The sequence below is a fragment of the Vitis vinifera genome, chromosome 2 (assembly GCF_030704535.1).
Source record: "Vitis vinifera cultivar Pinot Noir 40024 chromosome 2, ASM3070453v1".
Lineage (NCBI taxonomy): Eukaryota > Viridiplantae > Streptophyta > Magnoliopsida > Vitales > Vitaceae > Vitis > Vitis vinifera.
The window spans coordinates 1,455,299-1,465,605 of record NC_081806.1 but is presented as its reverse complement, the minus strand read 5'-3'; the positions used below and the strand labels follow the sequence as shown (position 1 = coordinate 1,465,605).

Sequence of the window (10,307 nt, the reverse complement as noted above, 5' to 3'; positions counted from 1 at the left end):
TTATTCAGCACTGAGCAAGTGGGCTTAATGACTTTAATGTCGGCGAAAAAGCTACATTTTCTTTAATATAGTGCTAACACTATCTACAAATTGGACCTTTAGAGTGTGATTCACTCAGCTAAATAAGCAAAATTTCTATAGACTGATTCTTCGACAGACTTTCATGACTGGCAAGTTGCAATAGTGGGCATGTCAAACGGCATCTTGCTGTGATTTCAAGGCATCTGTAAGGGAAAATTGAAACAAAGGGTTGTGGAGGAGAAAGTTGTGCACCAGATTGGCAATCCCCTTTCTGTTTCTTAATAAATTCTTTAGAAGAAGATCCTTCAGATGTCCTATTTCAGGAAATTTTCACATCCCCCAAGGCTCTGGAGAATGAGTTCCATAGTTTAACATGAAATAGAATCAAGAAAATGAAACAGGTAAAACATAACACCAACCCAACGATATACATACATACATACATATACATATGTCATTATCAGCAGGACCTTGATCCCTGATCTTCCATTGATTCTCATATTATTGGCTTTAACTCATCCATAACTGCATTCTAAGCAGTAAAACGAGATCATTGATACACAAGAACAACATAGAGACAAAGATAGGACAATTTTATTCATTCAGAAAAAACACTCATCTGACCTCCTGAAAGGATGAAAATGAAGATGGGAAAAGGCACTACATTGTCATCAAAACTCATTACACCATACATGATTCCGATACTAGTGTTCTCTCAATTATTCTTAAGACAATTATACCATCCCAAAATTACTTTTTCTTGAAGAAGAAAAGCTCATTGTTTTTGGCTATTTAGGGGTTGAAAGGAGCAAAAACAACTACAGAGTTGTGCCCACCAAAGCCAAATGAATTAGAGATACCTGCAATAAAAGGAACAATACAGTTAGTCATTGCTACACACATGCACGTGCAGACATACACACACACACAGAGCACATACCAACATGAACTTCATGCTTTTTCTTCACATTTGGAACAGTGTCAATTGTTACATCAGGCTCCAAGTTCTATGAAAAGAAAGAAATACATCAACATGAAGTCCATTAGAAAACCATAGGAAGATATCAGGAAAAAGAAATGCTAGCAATCAACTAAATCCAGCATATAAAATGGAGAAATGAGAACTGAGGTGCAATACATATTGGTTAATGGTTGGATGTATCCATCCAGTGGTGATTGCTTTTATGGTTGCTATGGCTTCCAATCCACCGGCAGCCCCAAGCCCATGTCCAATCATTGACTGAAAGAATAAGAGCAAACAATTCCAGTTATTACATGATAAGATTCACAGGTTCTCATCTTAGATTTTAAGCTAATCATATGTCAAGAAATCTCTGTCATATTCCCAAAGGTCTATAGTCATTGCATATGGAGAAATCGTATTGCAGAACTTCATTTATTTCATGCAAGCATATGTATGGGATTTAGTTCTCTTGCCTTAGTCCCGTTCATCTTTATCTCAGATGTGTCCTTGAAGACCTTCTTGATGGCATTGACCTCTGCCAAATCCCCTGCCAGAGTTGATGTTGCATGAGCATTCACATAGTTCACCTAACATAAATTTAACCGTCTCTGAGTCAGAATTCAGAAGATGGTTGTGGAAATAATTTGATTTGTCATTGTAGAGCATTTTACCTCTTCTGGTGAAACTCCAGCATCTTCCAAACTCTTGGCTATGCATGAAGAAACTCCAAGACCATCCGACCGGGGATCGGTCATATGATGAGCATCACATGTAATAGCACCTCCCAAATACTCTGCAATTATATTGGCTCCTCTTTTCATTGCATGCTCCAAGCTCTCCATAATCTTTTTGACAATGAACCGAGCTTAGTAAATATGAAGTCCCAAAATCAAATGAAAATAAGATGCAGCCTAACATAAATGAGTTGTTACAATACTAGCAAATCAAGTAATGAAGACAACATCAATTTTGTTATTACCAGCACACCAGAGCCTTCTCCCATGACAAAGCCATCACGATCTTTGTCCCATGGTCTAGAGGCTTTCTGAGGGTCCTCATTTCTTTGAGACAAAGCCCGACAAGCTATAAAGCCACCAACCCCAGTAGCCATAATGGCGGCCTCAGTCCCACCAGCTACCATGATATCTGCTTCACCTCTTCTAATGTGATTGGCAGCTGCATAAAAGCAGTAATTTGCAGTAGCACAAGCTGTTGAAATGGAGTAATTGGGCCCCATTAAGCCGGTATCTATAGCTAACAATGCTGAACCCATATTGGTGATGGAGTACGGGATGAAAAATGGAGTTATCTTCTTATATCCCTTTTGGATAAGAGCTTCTACTCCATTGCTAAATGCTGTTAAGCCTCCCATGCCTGATCCCACTAGAACACCAATTCTCGACCTGTCCATCTATAGAGACATTCAGATAGACAACTCTAGTTACATTTTGGCTTAATAAGAGCTGAACTACAAACAATTTGGAAGCAGTTAGCTATGACTTACAGTTTCAAGGACTTCGGTTCCAAGGCTGGCATTGTCAAGGGCTCTCCTGCCAGCAACTAAACAGTACCTCCAGCAATCATCAAGACGCCGATCATTTTTCCCATCAATGTAGCCTTTGGAAGAGAAATCACGAATCTGACCGCCAAACCGGACAGAAAAGTTTGAAGCATCAAACCTGTCAATTAGGCTAATCCCACTCACTCCTTGGAGGAGTTTATCATAGAATGTATCAATGTCACTGCCAAAAACTGAAACAAGGCCCATTCCTGTTATGACAATTCGCTTCTTGGGATCTTTTTCCCTCTTGGGAGCAGAAACAGTTGGAGAAGCCACTGCCCTGATTGTTCTGCATTTCCGAGCTGAGAATAGGAAACTGAATAAAAATCAAACCCCTATAAAGGAAAAGCAAAAAGAAAACAACTAAATTTCTTAACATTTAAAATAAAATCATAAGAGCCCCACAAGTATCGATGTTGAAATAAATATCTAACACAGATTCTGGAATATCTAGGAGTAGTTTCAGTGAAGAAAAAGAGTTGAAAAGGCACCAATAATACTCATTCTTGAAGAAATTCTCAGAATACCTTCTTGTGCCTATGAATAAACAGGGGAAAAGATATATCGAAGAAGGCAAAAGTACAAAAATTCAAGAATGGTTGAGCTTAACCCCACAGCAAGGAAACCAAAACCCATGAAGTTCCATTTCCATAAACACATTATCCTAGGATGTGCTTCAGAATCACATTCAAAATTTGATCCATCCTCTCTAATTTCTAGCCAGTGTTTCTAAATGGAACATGCAGAGAAAACCTCATGAACAAACTATTGACCAGAATCAACACAGAAATCTGAAACCCCGAGAAACAAACAAATAAATACCCAATGTAACATCCAGACAAGATTGAAAATGGAGGAATGAGAAAAACCCACCTGGAGATGAAATTGACCCACTTGGCCTAACCATAGCTGAAGCCATTTTCTTGCTCTCCACTGGCCTGAGCCCATGGTACTGAGCCAGAGACCCTGATTCTTTGCCTCTAAAACGCACACCAGAAGAACAAATTCCTGCAAAAGCTGCCATCCCTCCCTCCCACCGTCTACACTCTTATTTTCCTAAACAACTACACTGATTTGATAGATATAGAGAGAAATGGTGAGACTAACAGAGCTTTGGAGTATCAGTGGCAGCGGAAAAAAAAAATCAAATACAAACGGGATACTTGCAATGGAAATGGGTTGGAGAGTTCGCCCACCTATTGTGAACAAAACTGCCGATGATTCCAATGCAAAAAAAAAAATTTCTTTTCTATTCTATTTTTCCAAACAGCCATTTCCAATAATCAGCTTAACTACCCGTATCCACCTCGTGTTGTTCATCTGCTCTTGCGGCAGTTAATAACGAGAATTGCATGCCACTGCTAAGTGCCTGTTTGGGAAGCCTGTAGAGTGTGGGCCTTAACCACATGTGTCTCATGCTTTTTGAACCTGAATTTGGGTTGGTTGGCCAACCTGGCCTAAGTTTTGAATGCCAGCTTATCCTATAAGGTACGGAAATATTTTTCCTCAGATAAAAATTACATTTTTAGTGTGGTTTTAAAAATTTAGAAAATCACTAAAAGTTGTTTTCTTGACCCACGCTCAGGGCTTTCGATGTTTGACATAATTCACAAACCCAATTTGAATCCAACATGTTTTTTATGGCCTGGGCTTGGATAAGTATAAATAAATTTGAATCAAATTTACATCCACTTATATAAACTATTTAATAAATAGATAGTTTTTTTTATCAACTTGTATAATATGAATTTTATTTGAATTGACTCATCTAATAATCTCACTATCTGGATCATTTTAAATTTGTTTTAAAATAAATAAATCAATTAAGTCATAAATATATTTGATTGAAACATAAATCATATAAACATGTATAAAACCTAATTTAGTCTAATTATTAAAAAGTATGACTTGATTATTTAATAAGTTAAATTGATTATACAATTTACCTATTTTTTATAAGATTATTATTCATATTGGGTTGGTTTGAAATATGTGGTAGAAATTAAGGAATACATAGGCTTTGACACAACACCAACATAAACCACTAACACAAATTCCTACCCCCACCCATATTGATAGTGCATTTTCTACCATCTTTTTTTTTTTAAGTTACTTTTTATTTTAAGTATTTAGTCATAATAATTATTTTTTTAATCTTAAATCATTTGCTCGTACTAGTGGCAATATATTTCAGAACTATGATTTCAAATCTATTACTCATTTTTTATAATAAATATTTTACGATTATTTTATGTAACTATAATACTTTAAATATGAATGTTCTATAAATAAATTTATTGCTTAAAATTAATAAGAAAAAACTATGAGTTAAAATCAATGAGATAAATATTAGTTAATTAAAATTATCAGGGTTTCAATGTGTCATTTTGATGGTTTAAAATTAATTTTAAATTAATTTTATCAAACTTATAAGTAATATGTGTTAAACTAGCAATTTAAAAATAATTTAACTTGAAGTAAATTAAATTATTAAATAATAAATATTAAGTTTTACTAAACACCCGCTAAACCCATAACTGTCAAAAAGGTTTCAATTTTTAAAAAATTAATTAAAACAGAGTTTTAGGTTTTTAGATGTCAATCCAAACACAGAATTGAAGTGGAAAGAAAATGAAGGAAAAAGAGAATGTTAGTTAGGGAAAAGCCCAAGTTCTTTTTGGATCAGACAAAGGACAGACTAAGAGTGAAGATCTTCTCAAACTGGGTTCGGCCCAAAATCAAAAGGTTAATTGGGCCTTGAATTCAAAGCCCGTTCCTGGTTCGAGACCCAAATATGGCTTCTACTAAAGGATACATCCTAGTTTGCACTCGGATGTTGATGTGAATTTGGAGTTTGTATGGTTGAACCAAACAAAAGACCACCAAACCCAATTAATTTATGGTGGGGGTGGGGGGCGGGGAGATGTTGACTTAGCACTTGGGACTTATGTTCAACAATTATGGCCAAGTGGCAATCACACCAAAGTTGATCTAGCCCAATCTTTTACTAAATTTCTATTACTCCGTCCAACAATAGAAGTCTTCGTTGACCCCGTAAAATTAAAATTTTCTCACAATAATAATATTATAAATTTTTCATTATTGTTTTTATAAATAATTTTCATTTCATACATTAAAATATTTATTTTGTACATATTTTTAAAATTATCATCTAATCAGCTAAAGGTAGGTTACCATTTATATAAGGCAAGTTGATAAACATACTTAATTAGACCTACGTGTATGACTATCGTATCACTTATCACCACTTCAATCTATACAATAAACATGTGAGAAGTGATTTTTTTCATTATGAACATTATAATAGGTTTATTTGCCTTTTTATATAGTAGTGTGTTGACTTTTTTAGTCACAAAACACAATTTTGTCAATGCCACCCCACTGATGATCATGTAGAGATTCACGGAGATGCCATTTATTAGACGGTGGCTGAGAGATGTTTTTTTTCTTGTTGTAGGGTTGAAATGAGTTGCATCCTTCGATGATACTCGAGCGAACATTTAAAATATAAATAAATTAATAATTAAAAATATCACTATAAATAAAAGGATATACTAGCATATTTCATTTCTATTAATACACTATGTAAATGTGGTTGTATACATAGTAATATTTAACTACAAAATAATATTATTTAAATAATTTGATAATAAGGGATATTGATGGTAATTTTTTTTTTCTAATATTTAAGGTAAATTATTGTTTTTATCATATTTTTACCATTTTATACAAGAATGGTGATTGAATGCTAAAAAAAATTACATTATCACATAAATTTAATTATATTTTGAAAATAAATTCCCTTTTGATATTAAAAAATGGAAAATTAAATATGACATGATGTAAATGATAAGCTTTCATAGGCTTGTGATTAGTATAAATTAAAATAATAAAACCAAAAAGAAAAAAGGAAAAAGTAAAAGCACGTGACGGAGAAAAAAAGGCTGGGCCGAGTCAAACTCAGTACCCACGTAATGAAAACCGCTAGGACACGTGTCGGAAGGGAGTCACGCTGACTCACGTGAGTCTTCTTTCCCTTAGCATCTAAGGAAAAACCAGTGTGAACTGGATCTAGGGCCGACTGGGCCTTCTAGAAGCCTCCAGCCCACGAAAATCAAACTGGGCCCACCCACTCTCACTCTCCCCTCTCTCTGCGCTCCACGTCACTCCCTCTCTTCTCTAGAATACGCGTCTTCTGTGCCCTTCTCCCTCTCTCTATACTCTGCTTTGACAAATCTACACGCCATTGAAGAAACCAACCTCCCTTTCGGAGAAATTTCCTCAACACAAATCTACTTTTCCCTATTTATACTTTCTGCCTCTGCCCCATTTTATCCTCTCATACCATTCCTGAATTTTTCCTTTATCATTCCCTTGTTTTCCTCTGTTTTTTTTCCGAAGAATTTGTGGAGATATGGAGGGCAATCAGCAATCGTTTTGGCAGTTCAGCGATCAGCTCAGAGTGCAGACTTCGAACTTGGCGAACCTCTCGTTGAACGAATCGATTTGGAGCAGTCCGTACACGAAGAGGCAAGATGAGAGGCGGAATTTTGATATCAGGGTCGGTGGGGAGATCAATACCGGGAGCAGTTTGAAGCAGAAAGGGTTGGATTTTAATGGAGGTTACGATATGAGGGTCGGTGGGGAGATCAATTCCGGGAGCAGTTTGAAGCAGAAAGTGTTGGATTTTAATGGAGGTTACGAGATGAGGGTCGGCGGGGAGATCAATTCCGGGAGCAGTTTGAAGCAGAAAGGGTCGGATTTTAATGGGGGTTACGAGATGATGGTCGGTAGGGAGATGAATTCCGTGAATGATTTGAGGCAGAAGGGCAATGATTATAATGGGTTCAACGGTGGGTGGAAAATCGGGGTGAGTCCGTTCATGGGTGGAGCTCAGAGCAATGTTGGAGTCAATGGAGGATTCAACAAGGGCGTGTATTCAAAGCCTGGGAACTATGTCAATAGCAACATCAATGTGAAGAACGGCAACAACAAGAATGGGAATTTCAAGGGAGAGGATGAGCATGGAGTGAAGGTTGGGAAGAAGAACAAAGGCAACAAGAACAATAACAATAACAACAACAACGATGGTGATAACAATAGTAACGGTACTAAGACCGCTGCCGATAAGCGCTTCAAGACGCTTCCACCATCGGAGTCTCTCCCCAGAAATGAGACCGTTGGTGGATACATCTTTGTCTGCAACAACGATACTATGCAAGAGAATCTCAAGAGACAGCTCTTTGGTAAGCCCCCGTCTCTGTTTCTCTGATTCTATTTACCATTTTTCAGTGTCCTTCTTTGGGGTTTGATTCTGATTCTGTTTTGCGTTGGTGGGTATCTCTCAATTGCATGAGCAATCAATTCTCTGTCTTCGTCTTGTTGATACTACCACACCCCTACCCCCCACCCAAAAAAAAAAAAAAACCCATATTTAGTTGACTTTGATACAGTCATCTTCTTGATTTTCATGAGAGAAGATACCATTTCTAGTTTATTTTGATTCAGTATTTCATCAGTTTATCTACTGATGAGGAAATGATGAAACTAGTCTTGTGCAGAATTCTCTTGGAATTATCAATTTTTTTTTTTTTTGACAACAAGTTTAGATTGTTTTGACTGATTCGTGGTTTCCGATCTCTTTCTAATGTTCTCCTTTGTATCATCTCCAGGTTTGCCTCCCAGGTACCGTGATTCAGTGCGGGCTATAACCCCAGGATTACCCCTTTTCCTCTACAATTACTCCACCCACCAGCTTCATGGAGTTTTTGAGGTTTGTATTTCTTTCTAAGAATCATAAACTCTGCAGTAATTCATGTATTCTTTTGGGGTTTTCTCAAAAATATTAGATTCAATATTCAGCACTTCATGTTTTGGATTATGCACCATTACCTAATGTTATACTTGTATGTTCAGGCTGCAAGCTTTGGAGGAACAAACATTGATCCAACTGCTTGGGAGGACAAGAAGTGCCCTGGCGAATCACGCTTCCCTGCTCAGGTCTGTTCTCCAATCTTACTTGATCTGCCAAACTGTGTAGTTGGGCTACTAGTCATCAAAGGCAAATTTGGTTTGGGGTCTTTGTATATGGCCATGAATTGGTTTCCATCCACATCATGATTAGGCTTCTACGCATAAAATGAAGAAAGTTCGCTATACAAATCTGTCTAATCTAGATGACGGTCTTTCAGTTTTGGGTCTTTGTATATGGTTATGAATTGATTTCCATCTACATCAAGTTTAGGCTTCTAAGCATAAAATGAAGAAATTCCCCATACCCATCTGCTTAATCTAGATGATGGTCCATTTAATAAAAGGTCATACTGAATTGGGGTTTACCATTCTGTGGTTTTGTGAATAGGTGCGGGTGGTCACCAGGAAAATCTGTGAGCCAATGGAAGAGGATTCATTCAGGCCGGTCCTCCATCACTATGACGGCCCCAAGTTCCGCCTGGAGCTGAATGTGCCAGAGGTAAATCTCAATTCAACAAGATCAATCAATCTAGGGAGATCTCATTAAGGGAACGGCATCGGATTCTGATGTGTTTTGTTATCTGAATTTCACAGGCCCTCTCTCTGTTGGACATCTTCAATGAGAAAACCCCCTGAAGGGAACAATAGCATTGAGGCATACGGGTACACATACAAGTTAGCAAAGAAACAAGACAGAAGAAAGAAGGAATACATAAATGAAGTTCCAAAAGGTTGGGAGATAGGAAGAATAGAAGAAGGGTGTGGTATAGAAAATACAGCCTATGTGTTGTATAACCTTTTTGTTAAGGCGGTTGCTGTTGTCCCTCTAGGTTCTTTGGTTTGGGCTATATGTATAAATAATCATGAACCATGAAAACATATCCAGTTTGAACTATCTGCTCTATAAGTGTATGGAACATATATGGCAGATTGGATCCTTCATATTTAAACTAAATTTCACCTTCTTGTCACATTTTACTGGCATCAAATATCCTTAAACCCTTTCTTCTTGTGGAAAACCCTGATTATCTGATCTGCAGTTCATGAAAGTTGCTCAAGGATCAACAAAAGGGTAGTATCAATTTGACCTCTAATATGGTTTACAACCTTAATAATACCTTGTCTGACAAGGAGCCTACATGGGTAGGATTCAAACATGTGGCCTGGCCTCTCACATTCAGATGTCAAAGCTTGAGGTAACAGAATTAATGTCTCCCTACAAATGGCTATTTTATTAGAATTGGAGTCTTTGTCAAGGAAATAAATAGATAGTGAGAGGGTGGGTTAAGAATTTGGACACATCAGCCATTTTTTGATGTGGGTGGGAGAAAGGTCTGATTCCAAAGGGAACCCATTAGCGATTTGCTGGAACAGGGTGTCTTTATCGACAAAGTGGACAAAATTTAACAATAAGAGGAGTGGTTAGGAAAGGGGGGCACCCAATAAAGATCTAACCAACCATTCAAAATAGTGAGGTACATGGCATAATGGGTGGTTAGTCTTATGAGATAAAGAGCCAACAACCACTTCCAGAAATGGAGTAAAATAATGTGTTCACACCATGAAGTTACTGGCTGGTGTGCCATCTTTTTCAAGATGTATTCACCTCCTGCAAATTCTAGAGTCCTCTTGGCGTGTTGTTGACTGGGCTCACGAGAGGGCAAAGCTGATATTCTAAAAGCTTTATAGGCCTTTGATCATTAAGATGTGGACAGCCCACAGTGCCACACACGGTTTGAAGAAAGTGAAAGGACATTTGATCCCCTT

The 10,307-nt window shown here is 37.2% G+C and overlaps 2 protein-coding genes across 3 annotated transcripts; one reads left to right on the top strand and one right to left on the bottom strand.

Moving 5' to 3' along the window:
• Positions 1-593: 593 nt before the first annotated feature.
• LOC100242694 (3-oxoacyl-[acyl-carrier-protein] synthase I, chloroplastic) lies at positions 594-3,874 on the bottom strand. Its single transcript, XM_002265171.4, has 8 exons — positions 3,420-3,874; positions 2,490-2,848; positions 1,965-2,396; positions 1,657-1,830; positions 1,459-1,572; positions 1,160-1,261; positions 962-1,028; positions 594-881 (listed from the first exon to the last, which is right to left on the bottom strand). Exons 1-8 carry the CDS (start codon positions 3,568-3,570, stop codon positions 814-816), a joined length of 1,467 nt encoding a protein of 488 aa, XP_002265207.2. The 5' UTR covers positions 3,571-3,874; the 3' UTR covers positions 594-813.
• A 2,803-nt stretch (positions 3,875-6,677) lies between these two features.
• On the top strand, positions 6,678-9,511 carry LOC100252953 (DCD domain-containing protein NRP-B). Of its 2 annotated transcripts, XM_002266352.3 has the most exons (5): positions 6,678-7,813; positions 8,240-8,340; positions 8,484-8,567; positions 8,929-9,039; positions 9,135-9,511. In XM_002266352.3, the coding sequence occupies exons 1-5, from the start codon at positions 6,982-6,984 to the stop codon at positions 9,174-9,176; spliced, it is 1,170 nt and encodes a 389-aa protein (XP_002266388.1). In that variant the 5' UTR covers positions 6,678-6,981; the 3' UTR covers positions 9,177-9,511. The 2 variants fall into 2 exon arrangements, with proteins under 2 accessions (XP_002266388.1, XP_059598545.1); XM_059742562.1 differs by having other exon boundaries at positions 8,929-9,511.
• The last annotated feature ends 796 nt before the right edge of the window (positions 9,512-10,307 follow it).